Raw genomic sequence first — 25,089 nt, 5'->3', positions numbered from 1 at the left:
TATATATATATATATATATATATATATATATATATATATATTCAACCAAACCATCATAACAAAATATTATTATTATTTTTTATAAATAAAATATTAAAGAGCGTAAAATTTATTTACGTGAAACCAAACCGTTTCTTATCTAAAAAAAAAAAAAATCTAAATCTAATATCATATTATCGCAAAATCGCTTTTATTAAATAACCGCCCAACTTTTGTGTCAGCAGCAACAACAGCCGTTGGATGCGCTTGCGTTCACGCGGGAAAAGTTACGTTGCGGAACGAGGCCGAGTGCAAAGAACACCACCATACCTAAATGTGGGTCCCGCGGTCCACCCCGCTGGTCGATTAGTCAAAAGAAATCGGAAACGCCACGTGGCGACGAGAATCTCGTGCGAGTTTTGCGAAAACATGTGAGAGGAAGCCACGTCCATGCCCAAATCTTGCTTTCCACCTAGAGAGGTGACGAGGTGTGAGGCCCAGAGAGCGTTTATAGCGACTGGACATTATAAAGTCATAATTAACTGGTCGTGGATTTTAATTATGGGCGATTTAGATTTAGTCCTTAATCCGTATCATCTAATTTTCTCTCGAGGAACCTAAGATATCGACTCTGTTTCTGGTGCCTCCTATTGACGTTTCCGGGAGTAGGACTTGTATAGACACAGCATCGATCAAATTGCTTACTTTATAGGCCGCAAATGTGTCACATATAGATTATCTTGTACATAATAACATATAAGTATACTGGTTATGTATATAGGAGTAGAGGGCACCAAGTCATGCATTTTCCTAGCGACAAGATTGAGCTTTAATTTCCCATTCTAGCTCAAATATAAAATGTTTTTATTAATTGCTTCCGTGATCCTTGAATTGGAAAAATTCGAAACCTTTCGCGATTTTCGCAAGATTATGCTCTAATCATTACTGAATCATGATACTACCATCAGGCCGCCTAGCTGAGTAATATCTTTATTCTTGTAGTATGCGTCTTCGTTCAGAACCTAACCTCAAATAGAATGAATGTGAGCGTGGTGCAATTTTGCATCATGTAAAAAAAAAAATGGAAGAAAAATTATGGCACGCATAATTTTATGTCACATTAAATCAAATTGTGTCAGGTCGAAGATAAATTTAAAAGAATTGAGTTGAAGAAAGGATCAGATGCAAGGTTAGTACTTCGGAAATATTCATGCATATCTTGACTAGTCAAAGTGTAGACGCAATGAGACACAATACCATGAATAGAAGATAGTGATTTCGAACCAAAAATAAGAAGAAACTCAAAACAATTAATAAGAAGAGGAATCTATACTAGCTAGTACATGAATGTGCATTCGTGGAACGTGATCCATGTGACCGTTGAGGTTGGTCCACAATTATAAAGCAATATGACTCCCCTACCATGTTCTATTATTGCATAGAAGTACCATTTGTATTCTAAGGAGCACTAATCGATCGTATTAGTTCAAAGCCACAGTTTCTGTGTTGTGTTGCATGCATATATGTGACCCTAGCTAACATGTGCTACATTAGCCACAAATTGCGCAATTAGCTATGGGAAAACTCATAGAAATATCTTGGAATAGCTTTGGACGCAAAAGTTTCGAATTGATGCCCTATACAGATATGTAGCTAGATATTCCCAAAAAACAAAAATGGAAACATGACTTGAGCTTGCAACAGCACCCTCAATTATGAAATTTTTTGAGTCAAATTATATTTGATCGAATGCGCATTAGATATCCTTTCTTATTAATTTCTCGAGATTAGTTATTAGTTTGCAAACTTAATTATCTATGGAGTTAAAGAGCTATACTACTATATTTTCCTTTTTCACTGCCCAATATAATTGATTACCATGTAAAATAACAAACAGTTAATCAACAATCTACGGGCACAATAAATCGCATAAATATTAAGTTGCAAACGAGAGAGAGATAGAGGAATCATAATTAAACAAAAAGTGGACAATTTTGCTGAATAATGATTAATTCCTCTTTTATGCCGTGCTTGATGAGAAACAAAATTACATCAAGTTACGTTTCCGTTCTAAAATTAATCTAAGAAATGAAGTAAACTGTTGTTGAGAAATAAAAGTATCCTTTTATTTCATATTTCCACTGAAAAATTTCATATTAACACTTTAATCCAACCACAACTAAAAAGAGGAATGAAGCATGCATTATGCATTCACATGAGCACATGGACACGCACCCTTAATTAACTTAACGGCCTACTCGTATGAGATAAATTATTGTTGGTACATATATAAGAGAACCGTTGCACCATGTGAGGACGCATGTTCTTAACATTTTTCACTCGAATTATATCCTAATTGCTATATAACCTCACTCTAATAACTAATAAGTTAGCCGTTCAAAGTCTAGTGGCGAGAAAAGACAAAACCAAAGCATATTAATTCCTTCGCGTCGTTCACTTTATTTATGAGATCATCAAGTTGCATTCTTTAAATTTCCCTCTCTATAATTATTGTCGAGAGAGAGAGAGAGAGAGAGAGAGAGTTCTTGGGTTCATCGTATCGATCAATTGACTAGATTGAATAATGACTATATATGATTCTTGATGAGTGCATAGTTAAAGCTTAATTAACTTTTATTAATGTGGAATAATTAATCTACCAATAATATGAGTATTTCAAAATTGAAATGCTATTTTATCCAAAGCCATGGTCCACTATTTCTGCTTTTTGGACAACCTTACTTACTGGATTTAATTGTTGTAGCTCGTAGGATAGAAAATGTGTTGAATATGTAACTTAAAAGATCATTCTTCAATAACTTAAGCTTTTGTAGATAAAGTACTATTTATTATTTTTCTTCCATTCAATATAAAAATAGGCCTCATTTAATTAAAGAGTAAACCCAAACTACTCCGTAGCCCAATCTAGTAATTAATGGGCTTTTGCCCATGGTTGTCCTTGGTAAATTGATAGGGATTGCTAAATATACTCGGGCCTAGTTGAAACATTGGGTGCGCCTGTATTATGAGCAGTAGCAACTGCCAAACATTTCACAAGCAAAATTTGTAAATTTTTTTTTTGTATTTTCCTTTGACACAAATTAAAGAAGCAAAAGCTACTGGAGTTGACAAACGTTCCATTCACAATTCCTATCATTAAATATTATTTGCAAGGTGTCGACTCCTCTAGATATATATATACACACACACTAAGCACTAAAATTGAAGGTTGTGATCGATGCTCTAAGTTTGAGCGAATTAATGTTTTCCTTTTCATCTTCTATGTGAAGAACCATTTCTTGATGGAAACCATGCAAAAGTTGACCCAACTCAAACCCGCGGCCGGTTCGTTAAGTGACTTACCCACCAAGGCCTCCAATGTTATTGAGCGGGAAATTGATGGGCCCAAATGATTATGTCACAACACGAACGAGCCACACATATGCATGCATCAGTACTGGTCGAGCCAGAGCAAGCACGCGCGCACCAGATCAGCACACCCGAATATTAATTGCGCTACCCGAATGGAGGGGAAAAGGGCTACGTACAAAGAAGTTGGTTGAGGCTTTGCCTCTGCCTAAGTTTCTCCAAAAATTTGGAGTTAGTTAGCCCTCATTTATAATTTATTCTAAAAGGAAAAGAATTACATGTTAATTATCATTATTGGCCAACCCTCAAATAGCGAAGAATGGCGTCATACAGATCAGAATATGATTTCGACTATTTTTCTTTTATATATATATATATATATATATAGAGAGAGAGAGAGAGAGAGAGAGAGTCTAGCGATGGCGCTTTTAAAAACACAAAGTACTTGGTGCTTGTAAGTTTTTTATCGTTAAATCTACTCTTTTGATCATTTCCAACTGCTAGATCATATTATTCAACCAACTATCCATTTAACCTTAGGAAGCTATTATCATCCTAACCACACATCTCTTAATCTAAGGGTCAAAAACCTATAAGCACTAATGACTTATGCTTTTAAAAGCATAGGAGCTCAATTCTATATATAAAATATTGAAATCATATGCATCAATCACCCAAAAACTCATCACCATCCTAATTCTCGACAAAAACTCTGTAGTGCTTCAAATTATCCTTAAAAAAAAAAATGAGAACATCAATGAGTTATTTCTGCTTCTTAATTAAAGGGAGAAGTTAATGTAAACACGCTAGAGAAAGCAGGCGGTTAATGAGGGCCAAGAATTGACTGATCATCTAATTATTAACAGAGATTTGGGCTTTCACACAGATTTACATTTTCTAAAATAAAATTTACTATCAATAAAGTGAAAACAAAGCTTTGATCATTAGCATTGTTTGATTAGACCTATATTAACCACGTTGAACAAGCACTGTTAAACAGAAGAATATTGATGCTCCATGCAACATAATTACGCCTTGAGGAGTGGCTAGCTCTAGTCGCGAATAAAAATAAGCATGCAGCAACAAATAAATGTGTCGATTCCCCAAGCTTTACACATTATCTCCTGAGAACATGATGGCAAATTATATAGTAATTAGTACATGCACTAACCCAGCGGAGTACGTCATGCATGTCTACATGACCTTTTTTGGAACGCATGATGATGATAAAACGATAAACACCACACTGGACGTAGCAAGAAGCAACAGCACCTTGAGAAGCAAGAAGACAAACACACGCCTACGAGTCTAGTGTACGAAAACCCTTGAGGAATGATCGCCCACGAGACCACATGCAAAAGCTGCAGCTAGAAAAAGCGAGATCTAGAGAGAGAGAGAGAGAGAGAGAGAGAGAGAGAGAGAGAGGTAGTAGATGCTTCTTTAGTTCTAGTCCACGCATGTATGAAAGTGTCTATGGAATATTGTAAAGATGCCTTCATTATACAATGCATTATTGATCATCTCGTTGTGCCCACACATTTTCCACTGCGTACATCATGTTGACTGAAAACCTCTGGCTCACTACTGCGAACGTAACCACCTGCATGCTCAAGAGGAGAGTCAGTGCACTCATTTCTTATATAATTGAATTTCATGTTTACTATTGTACACATTAAAAAACCTAGTCATTCTTGATCACCCGTGTGCAAGCACGATCCATATCTTTTTGCTCCATGCATGGCCGTATATGAAGTGGAAGATCTCCCGTGTACATATTCTTCAAATAAAGGAGAGAAATTACTGTAGTCATTTATTGCTGATGCAGCATCATCAAGATTCTCATCTTTCTCTCTTTCTCACCGCTCATCTGAGTACTAAAACCCTCAGACAAAGGAGGGGAGCCGTACCAATAAGAGCCTGTGAATCTTGATGATGCCACGCCAGAAAACAATGACTGTCTTGCACAGCTGATCTAAGTACAAAAACGTTTTTTTTTTTTTTTTTTTCTTCTGAATCTCTCATTGTAATTTGCTTCATCCATATGCCTGGGTTAACAATAGCCCTGACAAACCAACCTAACCACAAGAATGGACAAAGAAAAAGAAAAAGGAAAAGAGAAAGCAACAATTAAGAACTAGGATAACGGTTCAGTAACAGTGGGAAGGAGGAGGTCTAGGCAAGGAAGATGAAACTTGTAACTCTGGTAGAAGGGAGAAGAAAATATATGAATTAAGCTAGCTTAGCAATCTCTTAAATGATATGAAGCAAGGAGTCTATGAAGCTACAGTAGAGAAAAAGGGAAGAGAATGGTTGGTTTGAGGCTTGAGGGAGAGGAGGGAGGGGGTCTAATATAGGAGGCCGGGTGAGGCTGGTATAATGAGGTAGCTAGGGAATAATTTGGATGGTGTGATACAAAGCGTGAACTTGTAGAGAGAGAGAGAGAGAGAGAGAGAGGGAGAGAGAGGATGTCAGAGAAGTGTAGAACCCTACAAGAGCAACAGTTATACATCGCAATCCATGGTGCCATAAAAACACAAGGACTTTTACTCCCTGCTGACCTCGGCCACTTGCCACAGGCGTCCATGGGATCATCAAGGGCTCAAAAGGAGAAAGATGTGAGGGACAGAGAACGTAGAGAGAGAAAGAGAACCTTTCCCCTTAAGGAAAGCACCAGCTAGAGCCCATGAAGGATGAAGGAGAAACAAATGGAAAGGGCTACACCCACCTCTATGCTCTCTCTCCCTCTCTATCTATACCTCCCTTGTATTGTAATAGTGGCGTTTAGGTTTGGAGAGGAGATCTGTTGCGTTCTCTACAAGCATTCTAACCCTGCAGGTAGGAATTGACAACCCTAAACCGCCAAAACATAATACCCCCACACCCCATGCGCTGTGTGTCGCTCCATATAGACTTTGTCTCCTTCTTTAATATATATATATATATATATATATATATATATATATATATATATATGTATATNCTTTCTCCAATCTTTATTCTCTACCACTCTTGGGATGCTACCTAGGTAATAAATGTCCTAAGACTCATTAACATATATAATGCCCACCAAAGCACATGCGCTGTGTGTCGCTCCATATAGACTTTGTCTCCTTCTTTAATATATATATATATATATATATATATATATATGTATACATTCCCTAGCTAGCAAGAAACTAATTAAAAGAGCCATTGGTTGTTGGGATGCAACCTTAGCAGTTTTAGTAACTTACATTGATCAGGATACCCCAGCTCTTGAGTACGCATATATATATACATGTTAATTAGATTAATGCTACATAATTTAATCATTAACCTCAATTAATTAACCTCAATCCGAAAACTTAAGTTAATAGATGACGCGCGGACTCTTCACATTATATACAGGTACTGAAATTTACATTTAATGCTATTCTTAACTGTGGCCGGCATTAACCGGTCGACCTTAATTATCCGTTGAACTCGTCTCATTTCAGATTGAAGCTTCTACACGAACTTCGATTTTCCAATATAGCAGCTTAATTTGTTTTATCAAATTTGCTTTTTAATTATAATATTGGAGATTTATTGCACTAATGATCAGTTGTCCAGTGCATATATATAATTGTATGACATGATCTGCAGAATATATAAGTAAAGCACGTATTTTGGCTTTCGACCCTTATAATGATGGTTAATTAATTATTCCCTTCGTAGAGTGGCGCACTAGATAAGCAGCAAAATATCACAGAATCCTTTATAAGAATTGCTGTCCCAATATTGCCTGTGTAAAAGATGGTAAATGCTGAAGCAAAGAGACAAGAAAGGCAACTGTGCTCACCTTAGTGTCAACCAACAAGCACAGATTTTCCTCGATCGAGTGCTAGTGGAGAATCCTTATCTTAGGACACTAATTAAGAATTTCCATAAACTCACTTATCATGTGCAAAACGTTTTAATACTGCACAATCTGATATATATAACTAGCAGTTTGATACTGTGTAATCTGATGTGGCACTACAATTTTATTTTTTTATTTTTTTTGAGAAAAAGGCAGCATGCTATCTGCTTTATTCATTTAGATAATAAATTTAGCTACATAGAGTTGAGGCAGCAGGGGCCCAAGAGAAGATAAAATCAAAAAAAAAAAAATGTCTAAAAAAAAATGTACGAGGAGAGTAATAAAAAGGTTAAAAAACAATTGCAGCGTCAAATCAAGTACCCAAAATATAGAAATATCACCCAGCTCGACAGAACTCAGTTCATTCCATTGCCAGTTTTCCAATACGTTGGGCAGTAGCAATAGCGTCAATAGATAGATTTCTAAAAATAACATTATTTCTTTCGCGCCAGATCATCCACCATGTAGCCGCCATCAGTGTCTTCGCGGCGTCACCCCCTCTCTGCAACCTCTCCCAGACTGTAATGACGTCCTCAATCAAGGGAAAAGAAAGAAACTCTTCGAGGTTCGAGATAAAAATAAATTTACTAACAACACATCCCACCGACAGGTGATCTACCGTCTCCGGAGCTGTACCACACAATGCACACCACGGGTTCCTTGCCCATCCCCTTTTGAGAAGATTGTCCACAGTAGGTAGTCTCTTTTTTAGGGCGAACCAGAGAAAAATTTTAACTTTAGCTGGAATTTTGAGTCTCCAAATAGCGAGCGTCACAGTATCGCCAACACCCCCACTCCTCATTAACGAATATACGGATTTGACCGTAAACCTATTTCCGGAATTCCATCGCCAGCGGATAACATCCGATTGATTTTGAACCAGCAAATTGTTAAGGGTAAGCTTAAAAGCCCTAAGACTCTGTTCACTGCAATCTAAGTTTCTTCTCACTCCTCTCAAAATCTTTCTCAATTTTGACTGCAAACCTATCTAAGTTTCCTCTCACTGCAATCTAAGTTCATCATAAGTATAACCAAGAAGGCATTCCTATATACGAATTCGATCTGAGCCAATTCATTCACCTTCAAAACCTTAACTATAATATCACCGCTCATCGTATGCTATAATCTGGTCTCCGCGGCTGTAATTTTAAATACTGTTACTGTAATGACAAATTCATAGAATATTTATATAGCCAATCAAAATATCTACATTATAACAGCAACACGCTCAAACTATTTTCCAAAATTTAAAACTTAATTAATAACAGGGTAAGTATAGGGATTTAGATTTTTTTTGTGTTTCTTTTTTGGTGGTGCAATAAAATGGTATTAGGATACGCGTGGGCATTTGGTGATGAGCAAGCAAATAACCAGCTGTCATCTGTCTATCCATCTATCTACCTGTCCGTGTCAGTTCGTCACGTCCGAACTTTTCGATGGAGAGCTCTTGTGGCCAGATGCATATGAAAAATTCATCGTTCAAATGTTACCTTTTTTTTAAAATATTTTTAATATTAAAAAAATAATTGTGATGGAATAAGTAAATGAACATAAATATTATAAAATAAAAATATTATTAAACTATAAGATTTATATTTATGTTGTAGGTTTACAAATAACCTTACTCATGCATATATATTGTAACGAGCGCTACAACTTAAAATACATCAAAATGTACCTAGCTAATTAATTGATATATATTAATTTCATCCCTTGTTATAGAAAATATATAGTTATAATTAAGAGGGTCTCATAATTTTGGTTAGGAGATGCAAATTAATCATGCATTTATCTATTGTACACTTAATACTATATTGAATGTAGAGATTAATTAGGAATTCTATTCTTTATAATTACTTTAAAATTTCAAAAAATGATAATTATTTTATACTTTTTATACAATATTAAAGTAAATTTATTAAAAGGTAAAGGTTGTTTCACGTTCGTTTACATTGAGGACGGAATATATAGTCCAGTGCACGATCATGATCACGATCACCTCATCACTCATCTGAGCTAGCTTGTACTACAAAATACACACGTACAAATCACACCCCCAGGACGATTGCTTCTCTTCCTCTGCCCAACGTATCTCTTACAAAGGACAAATAATAATCTATATATATATATATTCTTTTAAGAGATGGATAGCAAGTTACCCACTTCGTTTATTTCATTTATAAATAAATTTAGCTGAAAATGTGAATCAATTAGGATTCGAATTTGGGTCTCGGCTACCAACCACCAAGCCCTTTGCCACTCGCTTAAGAGACGGTCGCAGTATAATCCATATTTTTAAAAAAGAAATATGGAACTAATTATTAGAATTATATAAAACTTTTGAATCAATTATTTAATCTTTTAAAATTTTTATTTTACTTCATAATTTTTAATTTATTTAATTTGAGTTTATCAATAATTTAATTTAAAAACTTTAAACTAATTATATATTCTAATAAATCTATAGTTATATAACATATATTAATTAAATCTATAAAGATAAACAGTACATTTAATTATATTTTTAGCCAAATTAAGCGTTGTTAACCGGCTCAAATCAAATAATTTAATTAAAAGAACATTGGATAGTAAAATTAAAATTTTAAAAAAATAGATAGCCAATTAAGTTAAAATGGTCTATAGATCAAGTAATAATCAAGTTCTATAGCTTCTTCTTCTCTTTTTTTTTCGACTGCACCAAGTGAACTAGGTGTATCTTTAAATTTTTTAAGATACTTTATAAACAGTTCATATTGTGCTGATTCTAAACTTTCAAAGTTTTGAATTTACTTTTCATATATATTGTCATGTAATATAATAATACGACAAGTAGACAGTCTCCTAATAACATTATACTAGTTTGAATAGATAAATTGTTAAAACTTCATAAAATATATGAAATAAAATAAATTTAATATTCAAATTCCCATTTTACTTTAAGAAGTACAATATTGCACGGTTCAAGGGTCCATGCGGTCATTTCTCCTTGTGAAGAGGAGAGGACCCTCATCTCCGTGATGAAAAAAAATCTATAACATGATAGTCATATTACCGATGATGCATGGTGTTTCGAATCAATCAAAATACACTTTCAAAATTTATCCATCCGATCATAATTTTAAAAAAATAATTTTATTATAATTTTATTTTTTAAAAAATATAATTGACTGGTCATAGATGATAGACGTGATTGCCACATAGTCAATGGAGGAATGATGATGACGATGATGATGATGCGTGTATATATTGGGATCTTCTTTAAGCCTCACGTGGGGGCTACGTGCTTAATTTGCCACAGTGACCAACAACACATGCACTGCGATTATGTCGTATGATCGTATCCTCTTCTGCAAAATAAACATGGCCGGGTACGCAAATAAATTATCCATGCCCTCATGTCCCACCCATGACCCGTGCACCCAATTAAAGTTTATGTCCAAATGTGCGCCAAACTTAACCCGTCCCACACGGACGGGAGGGCCAAACCAGCTGGTGGTAAGCACCGGTTCGGGTTCGAGTTTGTGCCAAAAATTAATTGTTCGTCGTGGGTTCATTGTTCGGTCCATCGAATTCATTGGGCGGTGGCCCATCAAACCTACCAGAGTGGGCCCTTAGCAGGCCCACCTCGGGCTTTTCTAAGGCCCATTTTATCTTGGCCCACCATAATATCCATCACGATAAAAATTTACGGCCTGGCCATGTGATTCACGCTTTAGTAAAACTCCAATAATCATTCATATTTTCTATTAAAAACTATTCAAATTATCACCATGCAACTCAAGTCCGTTACTACCAAATAGAACCATTATAGATCCCCAATAAAAAAAATACAAGATTTCTATAGGCTGGGAGTCAATTGACATGAATATACAAATTTCTAACGAGTTTAGTGACAGATATACCATTTCAAATATAAATACAGATACAGCATTTTTAAAGTACTATAAACCTTAAACCAACTGGCCTCTTGTGCTCTCAGGTTCTTAATGCTTCAGCTTTCACCTGCCTATGGGCATATTTCTACCCCCTTAACTCTTGATTTATTGCACTTTTTTTTTAAAAAAAATTGTAAGATAAAGTATGATTTCCTGATCCCTTTATAACTCTTGATGTCATATACAAAATACATAAATATGCCCAATATTATGAGATTAAGATTTATGATGTACATAGAGCTGGCAAACGGGTGGATTGGATAACCCGCGGGCTAGTCATTGTACCCGTGGGTTATTTAGGGATGGGCAAAATTTATCCGTAAATTTTTGGATAGCTAACATTTTTATCCATACCCGCCCGCGGGTGGGCGGATGGGTATGCGTATTACCAGCATTTTTTTTTTCTTTTTTGCTCTTATATTTTTTAAATACAAAATACATATATATAAGTTTTAATACTATAGCATGACTCATTATTTAAAATATCATAACATACAATAAAAATATTTAAAGTTTTAAAGCAAAAAAATTTCATAAAAAAATAACGCGATAAGAAATTAGGGTGAGCATTTTTAGGATAAATAAATAAATATATATATTTTAATTAAGAAAATATATTTTGTAATTAAAAAATATATGTGTGGGTACCGTGGGTACCCGCGGGTTACCCAAAATGCTCACAGCTTAATGGTTACCCACCCATTTTATCCATAATATTTTATGTTGAAAAAGTTGGTATCTATACCCGCAAATTTGCGAGTAATCCGCTGGCACCGGCGGATTTGGATCGAGATTTCTAGGTCTAGATGTATAGTAGTTGTTGGGAGCTCGAAGGCCCTATTCCAGCTAATGCGTTCGTACTATATAGCGTTGCCAGCTCTAATTTAGCTAACAGGACAAGTAATTAATTAAATCTGCATTTAAATACCTAACAAGCCAATGCAATCTCTACTGTTCTTTTTTGTCATTCTATGATATGTTCATAAATATATATATTTTTTCTCTGATACCACTCTCTTGTTAGATCATAGACATACTTATGATTGCTTTGTCTTCGGCATTTACATAGAAGCCCTTTTGATAAATCTTTTCTTGTACTATTTTGTGCCGCATATTTATATAGAATTGAGTTATGATANGAACTCTAACGGTAGGAAGTGAAGTGCACATTTTTCATTTTACAAGAGGGTAAAGTGTAGATTTTTAAATGACAGGAGAGAAAAGTAAAAAATCGAATTTTGACAGGAGAGTTTTCTGTAATTATATATATATATATATATATATATATTATTTGCAGTTCAAAAATGAAAGAATGTATGCGTGATTGATAATATGTATTCTTCTACATATTACTTATGTGTAAGCTTTTATTGTTCAAACTCGGTGCTATTTTATCATGTCACTATGTTCTCTCATGTTAATTTGGATCTAAGGTATACACGCAATTCACAGGTGAATATTATCTAAATTTGTCTTATGGATATCTAAATTTGTCTTATGTCTTAAATATCTAGAGAGTTGTACACGCAATTCACAGGTGAATATTACCTAAATGGACCACTATTTGGAAAAACAAATTAAAAGAACACAGCACAAGGACAAAGACATAGCTAGCTAGAACGGAGTCATACATGGACCACAGTGATCAGTGATGGGCCAGCACAGCACTTCAACTATATATATATGTATATTGATGCAGCTCATAAGTTTTGATCGTGATGTAGGCTTTTTCATTCCTCGAACCTGTTGATGTGTTTATTATACTTATCATATCTAATTACTCTTCTAAAAATTGTATATATTTCGATAACCATCAAATGAAAAACCAACTAGTACAGTAATTAGAAAAGCAAATTTCCCAATGAGACTTGGTGCTTTAATTCTTCTATATCTATATATGTAGCCTAATTCCATGTCATTCCTAAGAACCTTGTCTTATTAATTGTTTCTTGCTATATATTAATTCCTTTGCCGCTACGCGAGACTCATTTTTAAGTTCGAGCAGACGGATCCGCACTTTATTAATTATAGCTAATGCAATCTTAGCAGTACTGAAGCACTGGATCCCAATCGTATGCTATAAATTATAGCCAAAAAATAGTCACGATTAAGCATACATGCAGTTAATTCATACGGCATTCTTGATCCTTCGGTGGGGACTGGGAATGTCGCTCTCAAATTATTGCTGGTGACTTTATATATATATATATATATATATATATAGAGAGAGAGAGAGAGAGAGAGAGAGAGAGAAAGAGAGAGAGAGAGAGTAGAGCTACCATACTATGGAAAGTATAGAGAATTTGATACTTCTAACTTTTGGTCCTTAGATCAGCTTCTTTAATCATTTTTAACTTTTGAATTAATACTATTATTTTGTGGAGATCACTCAACCCTAGAAATGCTACTCAACTCTAGGGGGAACCGCAATTATTCCAATCATATAATTTTTAGTCCTTATTTCAACCGCAATTATTTCAACTTTTGGCCCTTAGATCAGCTCCTTTCATCATTTTTAACTTCTGAATTAATACTATTATTCTGTGGAGACCACTCAACCCTACAAATACTATTCAACTCTAGAGGGGAACCGCAATTATTCCAATCATATAATTTTTAATCAAAGACTCAAAAAATCGAAAAGCATCAAATTCTCCATACTTTCGATAGCATAGTAACTCTACAATATATATATATATAGAGAGAGAGAGAGAGCTAGGCTGGTATACTATCGGTAGTAAGGAGGTCTCTATGCTACTAAGTTGTTTTTAATGATGCCGATTCCTAATCGCTGATCGGCTCCGTTAAACTTGATCTACACTATTGAAAGTATTTTAAAACTAAATTTCATAATATTTCAGTATCATTTACTTATCAAACGATCGAGTAGTCTAAAAATGAACGGCTGAAAATAAAAATCTCATAAAAAATAATGATAAAAGACTTGAATTTAATATCAGAGGTACTGATCTTACTCTAAATAATAAAACAAATTTTCTATAAAAATGTTATCTGATTTAGATTGTTTTACGCCGTTAAATTTACAAATGCATCACATCTATCATTAAAATTGTTAATTTTGAGACATTTTGATCACTAGCCAAATGATGTCAAAAAATTATGAAATTTAGTTTCCAAATATTTTTAATAGTGTAAATCAAGTCTAACGGAGCCGATCGTCGATTTGGAAGCCGTATCATTAAAAATAATTTGACAGCACGGAGGTCTCCGTGCTACCAATAGTATACCAGCCTAGCTCTATATATATATATATATAACCTCTCTTAGACAATTAAGTACTACTTTCAAAATCAGCTCCTATCTTAGAAGGAGGATATAAAATTGTAAACACCAAGCTCGCTAGATATGAATGCATTATTGAGATGTAGTGATTGATTGCTACATGAGACTGAATTAATCAAAAACATGTATGTTGTTTATTTTTCCCCCCCCGAAGATTGGTAGCTTTTAAGATTCAACGGAGGATTGATTAAAGAAAGCTTAAACAAAGCAATAAGATCGCGCTGGATTGTTTTCTCCAATTCAAACTTTGTGTACGTGGGACATGCATGATGCCAATAATAAAGGGTATACATATAAGAGCATAGCCAATGTAATTATATAAGCCTGTTACGAAGCCTCTACAATACTACTCAACCTTTTATTTATCTCATGATGCATGGTGATTGCCGAGGGAACCAACATATATACGATTTCTCAGCAATATTTATGTCTTTCTCAATTATTAATTTCATCCTCTGTCTGATTAGGGTTGTGAACTTGAGTCGTTTTGAGATCACTAAAAATATAACAACTTCGTGGTTCCTTTCTTGTCCACAAAAAATACGAAGGAAAAAAAAAAAAGAAATAAAAAAGGAAGATTGCCGATTTGCTAGCTTCTCTTTTTATTAATTTTACTTCAAATGCAGCAATAAGTTTTGCCATGAATCTTCAAGTGTGGACATTTATAACACCTTAAAAATTGCACTATTTACAATAGAAAAATATAATAAAAAAATAACTTGTTTGCTTTTTAATATAATATTATATTGTTCATACCACAATGAGCCAATAGTAAAATATATTTCTGCAGTGAATTCGTTGACAGGAACAAACACATTCTCTCCTCTCTCTTCTCGTTTTATATATATATATATATATATATATTCTATTGAACAAGGAACAAACACGTCTCTCTCCCCCCTATATATATATATATATAGAGAGAGAGAGAGAGAGAGAGAGAGTGAGTTTGGTTATTATACTATCGATAATATCAGTCGCTTGGTATTATCGAGTTTTGTACTGTTAAATTTATTTCTTTAATTATTTTCATTCATTAGATAATATTGTTCAACCATCCACTCGTTTAATTCTAGATGATCATTATCATTTTAATTAATCAGAAACCAATATTATTAATCTAACCGCATATTTTTTTTCATCCAAGAATCAAAAATTTAATATTACCAAACACTTGTACTATTTTATATAGTGGCCTCTCTCTCTCTCACTCTCTCTCTCTCTCTCTCTCTTTCTCTTTCTCTCTCTCTCTCTCTCTATATATATATGTACACTTTCACCCTTAGTATTAGCACGAAGTAACATGAGGTGAGATGAAAGCAAAAGTATATCTCTGCAATAGTCCAAACTTGGTGCGTACGTAGGACGCCCCTTTAAACAGCCCATTCCAGCTAGCTAATAGCCACCCTAATTACTCAAGTCCTGTAGCAGGTTAGGTACAATACCACAGGTTTTTCCAATCATACAAGTGTTATTCTTCATAAAAACTATTTAGACCCCTTAGTAAAGAGCTTGAATCAGAAATATATAGGAACACAAAGTGATCTTACTGTCTATTAAAAATAGGATCAATTGCAAACGCACAGAATTTGACGGTTGCAATTGATGTAGCTCTCTATATACAAACTTAAGTTGTTAACACTATTTCAATCTAATTTAAATCTCTTTTGGTCTGAATAATCAAATAGATCAGTTAATAAAGTAAACACTTGGCTAAAGCCATTAAAAATTAAGTAGCTAGATGAACCATTATTATTTGTGAAATGTTTGTGGAAAACTATTATTTGGGGCAAAACATCTTGCTCAACTATTGAAACAATTAATATTTTCATTTCTACATTTCAGTTGGCATTAGTTTTATCATCTAGAAGCTTACCCGAGAACAACGCATCCTCTCCTAGCTAAGTGACGCTTTATTGCCAACAATAATTGCAACGGGAACACCTACACACGAAAAGACAAAGAGGTCACAAAAATTTTGAAGCTACAGTACGTGTACAGACACAGAACGAAAAGTAAACATTATAATAATAGAATAGAATATATATATATATATTACAGTGATAAAATAGAATATATATCGTCACCAATTCCAGCTAAATATTAGCTAATTAAATATTATATAGAAAAAATACTGTATGTACACTTCATTACAACGTATTCTCAATTACGTAAAAATATTATGTATCTATTATTTATCTATCTATTATCTATTACTGTATTGAAACAGAAACAATCTAGATACATTGACATATGTCCCGCCCAAACATTCCGTGCGCTATAGACCTAATAAAAAAATATATAATTTATTTTGATAATATGTCTATGTTATGTAATTTTTTATTATCCAGACATTTAGAATACTATAAAATAAAATAAATTAATTAAATATTATTTTTGATATTTCTATCGTATGAATTTATTGTTGCATATGAAATGTATACATATACCGGGCGTGACACCCTAATTAATAATTCCATATCGAATAGTTATAACTAGATCTGGAGGTATATAAGTTTGATTAGGCTAGACATAATAACTGAACTTAAGCATTTTGGGTCGATGGTTTGGACCTAACGAGTTATTATTGTTAGCGGATCGAATCGTTACACCGGATGCAAATATTAATTTTCAAAAGGGAGGAATCATTGTTTTGTGGGTGCACTCCATTAGTGCACCTGGTCCACCATGAACCTCATAAGAAAAATATATTTTATTTTAATGAGTATTATCTAAAATTTACAAATGTTAATATATAGTCATTTAAAATATTATAAAATAAATTGAGTTAATTAAAATTTTGTTTTGATATTTCTATTGTATAAATTTATTGGCCTGTATGAGATATGGACATACACTCAATGTAATCATTAAGCCCAGCTATAAGCCATTTTGAAATTGACCCGTCAACAATATTATTAGTTTGATTAATATCCCATCACACTTTAATTGGTTTAATTTGAGTTATGTTTCTAAATTGATTTGAAGATTTATTAGATTTAACAGCTCTATCTTCTACGTTCTACCAACTATTAAGTCAATCGGAGTATTCTCCACTTTCTCTCAATTATCTTTTTAAGTCCTAATTTTAAAAGAATTCTATCTAATTTCTCTGATGTTTTTATACTTTTAAGAAATATTTGGTACATAATTTGGTTAAAATTAAGAATTTCTTGCAAGATTAATTATATATTTTTTAAATTCTAGAAAATTATCATAAATTAAATAGTTAAAAATTATGAAGCATATAACTACTTTTTATTTTATTATAGTTTTTTCAATTGTTAACATTACTTGCATATGTGTTGATAAAAATGATCTACAATGACTTTAAAAAAATGAGAAGTGAAAAAACATAATAAAAAAAAAAGTCTTTTGAATAAACGGGTCTAAAAAACTATGATATTACAAACTTTATTATTTTGCTTCAGAAAATTTAATATTTTGACATCATATGTCGATATAAATATATATTTAACATTTATAAAATAAGTTGATATTTCTCTTTAATTCTATAAAATAATCGTTATATATATTTATAGTTAAGAATATACATATGTATAACAGATTAACAGTAGTATATGCTATATTTTACAAATATAATTAAAAATATATAAATTGTACAATTTACAAAGCGCAGAAATATTGCTAGTATGCTTTATATTACATGGTCCGCTAGGGAACCCTGCTACCTAAGAATAAGTCAAGAGGAAAGGCTAATAGAGTAATGCCACATGGAATATTTAATTCAAATTAAATATAAAAAAGTTAAATTATTGACTTCGCTCATCAATTATTGGCCTCCTAACTTAAACGACCCCAATGTTCCTTGGAGTGTATTAGTCACACACTCTTAAAACTGCTCTTATGAGTTTGACAACAAACAACAAAATAATTATATATTGTTTATTACAATAATTGAGTTTACATTCACATGTGTCACTTTTCATGACTATTTTTTCCTTCTTTTTTTTTTCCCCCCTCAAGCACTCAATTCAATTTATTCTTTTGATGAATATATATTTCTCACACATCTTTTCATCCATTAGTATTAAAATTTTTCGAAATGAAAATTATCCCAAGCATGCCCTGTAAACTCGGCTAATTATATGACTACTATTTAATCCCTCAAAATTCCAGAATCATCCTATGCATATTAATTCTCCTTTAACCAGCATCTATAGTTAGCCACAATTTTATAATACCCCTATTTTTGTAATTTTTTTTTACTCCTGAGAAAATACACCCACAGTCTAATTAAACATGAATATCTTATTCTGAATATATATTTAATTTACTCAAAAAGTTATATTATTTGGTAGATAAAAAAAAATTAATCCAATGTTTAGAATAAATAAGATATTTTACTTTCTAATCAAATTTTTTTTGAAAAACAAAAAAATTACTTTATAAATAAAATATGTTATTCCATCAAACAAAATGTAACTTTGGCCTCGGATAACATATGATAGAGAAGCTTTAATGATAGAACCTGCAGGTTCAATTAATGTTGAGAATCATTTAATATTTTTTGATAAAATTAATGGAGTTTAGACGAAGATGCATAAATATATGCTTTTTCATTCTTCAATAAAATTATAAAAAATGATATTAAAGCCAACTCATTTCAATATATGCAATATATTATTGCTTGTAAAAATAAAACCAAACAAAACTAAGATAAATATATGCAAACTTTCTAAAGAAACTATATAAGAAAAAACATGGTCGGCGATATTTATTCCATAAATTTGTTGTCGGTGTAAATTTATCATCAATAAAGAAATTGTCGGAATAAAATTATTACCATTTGGTGCTCCTACGCGGGAAAAAAGAAAAAAAAAATGGAAAAAACCATTTTCAACGGCCAATAGTAGCCCTCGCGTGAACAATACAATTATATGCATATGAACCCGTGCAACGCGTGGTCAAATTTACTAGGAACGGTCAAACCGGCAAATGAGTTAATCCTCCGGGGGGTAGTTTCGGAACAGGAAAATTCGAGGGCCGTGTTCGACGGGGTAAAATAGCTACGCTGGACCAATGAAAACCTGCCACGTGGAAGTGTTGCCTCCTGGGCACCTCCTCCTTTCGCCTTCTCTAATACCTATTGGTTTCGTTTTGATCAAAACCCTAGCTTTCGATTCCTTTCTCTCCCCTTCTACACCTCCTAATCGCTTCGGCATTGCGTGGGCGATCCCTCGGATTCGCGATTTTGGTATGTTTGTTGTTTCCGTGACGCGGATTCGCACATTGGATGCCCATTTCGTGTTAAAATAAGTTAAATAACAAAGATGGGATTGAAATGAACGGTTTTTATGGAGTTCTATACGAGGATACGTACAAAGTTGGAACTTTTAATCGAGTTTCGCTTAATTTTGCAACAATAATAGGATGTGTTCTTAGCTATCAGGTGTAAAATCTCAACGATTTTGGTCGTTGAAGACTAAACGTTGGATCTTTTCTTTTCCCCCCTCATTTTCAGACTTAGGATTTGGTTGGTGTTAGGTTTCTGGGCTTTAAATGCTCTACAATTTGAGTATTTGACAACATATGGCTTATACTGGATTGTTTGTGTTTATGAAGTATTTACAGATCAAAAATGGAATTCGAAGACCGATACCGGAAGGTTCAGAGGACGAAATATGATTGCCTTCTCTTTGGTAAGCCTTTTCTTCTTCTTCTTCTTCTTCTTCTTCTTCTTCTTCTTCTTCCAAGCTCTATTCTCTGCTATTTGTCAATTTATAACCCTTTTTGATGTTTTGCACTATTGTAGATTTAGATGATACGCTCTATCCTTTGAGTTCCGGAATCGCAGTCGAGTGCCTGAAGAACATTGGGGGTATTCAATCCTTCTATTCTATTCCTAGAGTTGTTTACTACCCCAGTTTTCAGAATCTATAGAAAGTGTTTGACTCTGTGCATGTATGTATGTATTTTGTTTTCAGATTATATGGTTGAGAAGCTTGGCATTGAGGAAAGCAGGATTGCGGAGCTGTGCAATTTGCTCTATAAGAACTATGGTACCACAATGGCCGGATTAAGGGTATGTAACTTGTTTATTCTCCCTTCTCAAGTCTCAAAATTTGTGCTCTCTTGTTGACATAAACTAGTCGTAATGTTAATTTCTGTTATGAATTGCGCAGGCTGTTGGCTACAAATTTGATCACGACGATTACCATGGGTACAGCAACTCTCTCACTCTTCCCCACAAGTTTTTGTTGAGTTTACTCTTGTCATGAGTGATAATTCTAGAAAATTCTATGTTTTAATATAAATCTCCCGTGTTTCGACAGTTTTGTTCATGGAAGATTGCCTTACGAGAAAATCAAGCCCGACCCTGTTCTTAGACACATTCTTCTGAGCCTGCCAATTCGCAAAGTTGTAAGTTCTCGCAATTGCCATGCTGTAATTTTCCATCTCACGCGTTGTGGATGTCTATTTCAATTCACGCGTGTCTTTTTCTTTGTACCGATACGGCAGATATTCACGAATGGCGACAAGATTCATGCTGCTAAAGTCCTTAAGAGGCTTGGGCTAGAGGACTGTTTCGAGGGAATCATTTGCTTTGAAACTCTGAACCCTCCATCTTCTTCCTCCGAATCAGAGACTGATGGCAGAATCTTTGATATCGTCGGTCACTTGTCTCGCCCAAATGAAGGCGTTGAGCTTCCAAAGACGCCGATTCTGTGCAAACCATATGTAGAAGCAATGGATCAAGCTCTCAAAATTGCCAACATCGACCCTCAGAGGACGGTGAGATGCCTATTACTAGAACTGTTTAGTCTTGCATGAGCGTCTTCCTTTTCCTTATCCCAATAGTTTCTTTTGAGCTGCGCTAATTCGTGTGTGATGGGTGAAACTGCTCTACAGATTTTCTTTGACGATAGCGTTCGTAATGTTCAGGCGGGAAAACAAATAGGCTTATACACTGTTCTGGTAAATCCCTTCCACCCAACACTCCTCAGTATAAATTTTCATTTGGAACTAAACATATTTAACCCAACCTTTCTTCCGCCGATTGTAGGTTGGTACTTCTCATCGGGCCAAAGGCGCGGACTACGCATTGGAGAGTATCCACAACATTAGAGAAGCATTGCCCGAGTTGTGGGAGGAGGCTGAGAAGTCCGAGGACGTGTTGTACTCGGGCAAGGTCGCAATAGAGACTCCGGTGACTGCTTAAAGATTCGCCCTTTGTATGTAACTTCTCGTGAGGAGCGGAACGCGTGGAAAGGGAATTGACCTCACAGCCCATCTCTGTATCATTTACTGCTGAAAATTTTCTACTTATGGGGGGCATAAACAAAAGGAGAAGGGGAAGTTACTTGTAGAAAAGGGGAGGACATTACTGTAGGATGCTCCTCTTTGTGTTAGAGAAATATGTATGTAATTAGCCTGATGAAATAAAATGCCTTTGTTTCTCTACATACTCCTATCTTTAACAGCTATTATAGCATCCTTCAACTGTGACCAAACTTGAAAGTATATAATTTCTGTGCAAATGGTGCAAGGAGAGGTAATTGGTCAATGAAATGGCTTGTCATCAAACTCTTCGGTGCATTGACTAACTAGTTAAATTGCTTGGATCCTATGTCTACATTTCAAATGCTTGAAGCAATCACATCTTTTTCTCTCCTTTTTTCGCCCCTTCCTTTTCATGTTTCTGCTGCTTCAACAATCACACTCTCATGGCCAGTCATCTTTTGCAATTGAAACCCTGAATTCTTAAACTTCAGCTGCACACAAATAAAAGGCTCAGATAGATTTAGTGCATTAGAGGAAAATCTAGATGATATTTTGTTTCGTGCATCTATTTGTGTGAACCGCGACAAACTCTTTAACAAACTATAAGTTCTGCTATGGTCCGTAGACATCGAACAATTTCTGTGCTTCGCACATCCTGCACTCTTTGTTCTTGTCTTATAAAATGCTCTTTAAAGTGAGCCGGATTAAATAGCATGAAGCTATTTACTTGAAATAACTCCAAACTACTACCTTTTAGTAATACAGGCAACTTGATCTTAAGATCAGGTTTAGTAGTCTACCTAAAGCGTATTATAGAGATGCAGCACAATATAGAATAGAAATGCGCAACTTATAATAATATTATTCTTACCGACCATATTAACATGTCGAGAAAAATAAATTTTTATACGAATTAAATCTAGCGAAGATGATCAAAAGTACTGAACTGTAGGAAAATTTGGTAGCAGGTATAACAGGGCAAATCCCACTACTCTCCCACTTTAAGAAAAAAGGGCTTATAATCAGAACAGTAATCTCACTATGTTATTATTAATATATAGGACACCTTACGCATTGTTTTATGGAGAAACGAGGCAATTTCTAAAGTTGACCGTATAATTTCTTTTGTGAGAAAAAAATTTTGACCCAATAATAGTAAACGCAAAGAAATACGACGCTTTATTTTATCGGTGACATCGAAATATCTTATATAATAAGACGAGAAGTTCTTCTCCTTAAGCTCATTTTGGAATATAAAATACATGTAATGTGAACATGTTAATTAGTCTTTAAATTGGTGTCATCGTCCGCGAGTTTCACACCCCAATTAAGTAATTTTCACCTTTTTTGCCGTGTTTATTTTTCAAAACATGCATGAGATACGCAAGTAGTAAATAATTTTGAAAACGACTACTAGAAGAGCCTGTGTGGTCGCACTATTTTACTACTCACGCAATGAACTAATTTAATACTAACCCTGGAGTTAATTTCTTTGGGCATGAAAGCGACACAATGCTCTTGAGGACTTATGTTAAAATAGGCATGACTCACGTGATAGTAATGTGAACCAAAAAAATGCTGTGATCAATATAAAAATTAATATTTGTGGTCACTAAACTCCACCGCCTTGCCGGTAGATTTTTGATTGAAAGATGTGACAAGTGAACACTGAAATCTAACCATATAGACATATCGCATCATCTTCTAAAAAATGAACAATAAAATCTAAGGTTCCAAATTCGAATTCTAAATTCACATCTCAAACTAAATTTGTTTATAAAAAAAATAAATGAAGCAGATAGCATGCTACGTATCTCTCTCAAAAAAAAAAAAAAAATTAATGTGTATTTGGCTTAGCTTCTCAAATAATTTTTCTGCTTGAGAAGCATATATATACTTGGCAGNCAGATAGCATGCTACGTATCTCTCTCAAAAAAAAAAAAAAAATTAATGTGTATTTGGCTTAGCTTCTCAAATAATTTTTCTGCTTGAGAAGCATATATATACTTGGCAGTAAAATTATTCATTAGTATTGGTTGGATAGGAAACGAAAATGAATTTAATTTGTACATCCTATTAAATATAAATATTAATGACATTATTCTCTAAAAGCTTAAGTCTCGTAAAAATAATTGTTGTTTCACACTATTTAATGTAGTTTTAAAGTAAAAAAATTTGAGTTCAAGTTCTATTAGGGTTCTAGTCTCATTTAAGTCAAGTCTAGATTTTAAATTCAAGTTTCGCAAAGTCTAATCTCTTGCAGAATATATAAATGTTTTTTTTGAGAATTAGATAGCGAGCTACTTGCTTTATTCATTAGAAAAATGAATTAGGCTTATATAATGGAACCAGCCAGGGCTTCCGCAAGAGGGGAGCGAGAAGGGTGAGACAAAACAAAAGGCGAACAAAAAAACTTAAAAGGAAAAAATCGGAAAAAAAAAAAAAAAAGCATAGGAGAAAGGAAGAGCTACCACGACTACTACAACTACTACAACCACCACTACTGCAACCGCTACTATTACTACTACTACTACGTTTTCCAATCAGCCAACAGCAGATTGATACGGTCTAGAGCTCGGGAAAGATTAGTTTGCTTAGCACGGAAGAGGATGTCGTTTCTCTCGATCCAAACAACCCACCAGATGGCGGATAGTAGAGACAATACTTGTGCTCTCTTCTGTGTGTCAGCAAGGTTGCAAACTTTTGTCCAGAGTTCTCTAACGTCCGTCGAGGGTTCGAGCAATAAGTTCGGTCCATCCACTCGGACGAGCAGGTAACGAACGAAAACACAAGAGGTCAAGAGGTGGTCGCAGCTTTCCGAGCCGCCGGCGCAGAAAACACAAAATTGTTCTGTAAGCCATCCGAGTTTATGTAACCTGTCAGTAGTCACATTATTGAATGCTAAAATAAAAATTTACTTCCATTTAATAAAAGCATGTGCTTCGCTTCTACTTAACTAACAAATGACACTTAATTAGGTTTTCTATTAACTACGGAAAAATACGTCGACTCTTAAGCATTTCTCAATCATTATGTTTTATAGGTGGCAGTTCGTGCTCTGATGCCATTTGTTGTAGAAGTACACACACACACACACACACACACACACACACACACACACGGTTGATCCTTCGTAATATATATAAAGGAGACGGGTACAATTCAATAAATTTCAAAATTCACACTAGAGATATCTCACCATGCATGGATACTAATTAAGGACTAAACAAAGGGAAAAAAACGAAATAAGGAGAGATTCCACGCTAGAGTTAAAGAGCCTATTAAATTGCTCATATACTTTGCTAATCAACAACCAGCAATTAATAGGACATATAGCTTTTGACCAATATATAAGGGATATAAAAAAGAAACTGATCG

General features: G+C 34.1%; 1 protein-coding gene across 1 annotated transcript; it reads left to right on the top strand.

The window, feature by feature from the left end:
* Nucleotides 19,557–21,893, top strand: LOC109724476 (uncharacterized protein C24B11.05-like). The gene is made up of 9 exons (XM_020253318.1): nt 19,557–19,684; nt 20,053–20,129; nt 20,243–20,308; nt 20,415–20,512; nt 20,613–20,650; nt 20,763–20,850; nt 20,950–21,222; nt 21,340–21,405; nt 21,494–21,893. Exons 2-9 carry the CDS (start codon nt 20,069–20,071, stop codon nt 21,647–21,649), a joined length of 846 nt encoding a protein of 281 aa, XP_020108907.1. The 5' UTR covers nt 19,557–19,684; nt 20,053–20,068; the 3' UTR covers nt 21,650–21,893.

The sequence above is a fragment of the Ananas comosus genome, linkage group 18, assembly GCF_001540865.1.
Source record: "Ananas comosus cultivar F153 linkage group 18, ASM154086v1, whole genome shotgun sequence".
NCBI classification, from domain to species: domain Eukaryota; kingdom Viridiplantae; phylum Streptophyta; class Magnoliopsida; order Poales; family Bromeliaceae; genus Ananas; species Ananas comosus.
This window is presented reverse-complemented; position numbering and strand designations above follow the sequence as displayed.

Coding starts and splice junctions, on each gene's coding strand:
- LOC109724476 (XM_020253318.1), top strand. CDS start 20,069: ATGGAATTCGAAGACCGATACCGGAAGGTTCAGAGGACGAAATATGAT. Junction 20,651..20,762: donor GATCACGACGATTACCATGG/GTACAGCAACTC, acceptor GTGTTTCGACAG/TTTTGTTCATGGAAGATTGC. Junction 21,406..21,493: donor TAGGCTTATACACTGTTCTG/GTAAATCCCTTC, acceptor CGCCGATTGTAG/GTTGGTACTTCTCATCGGGC.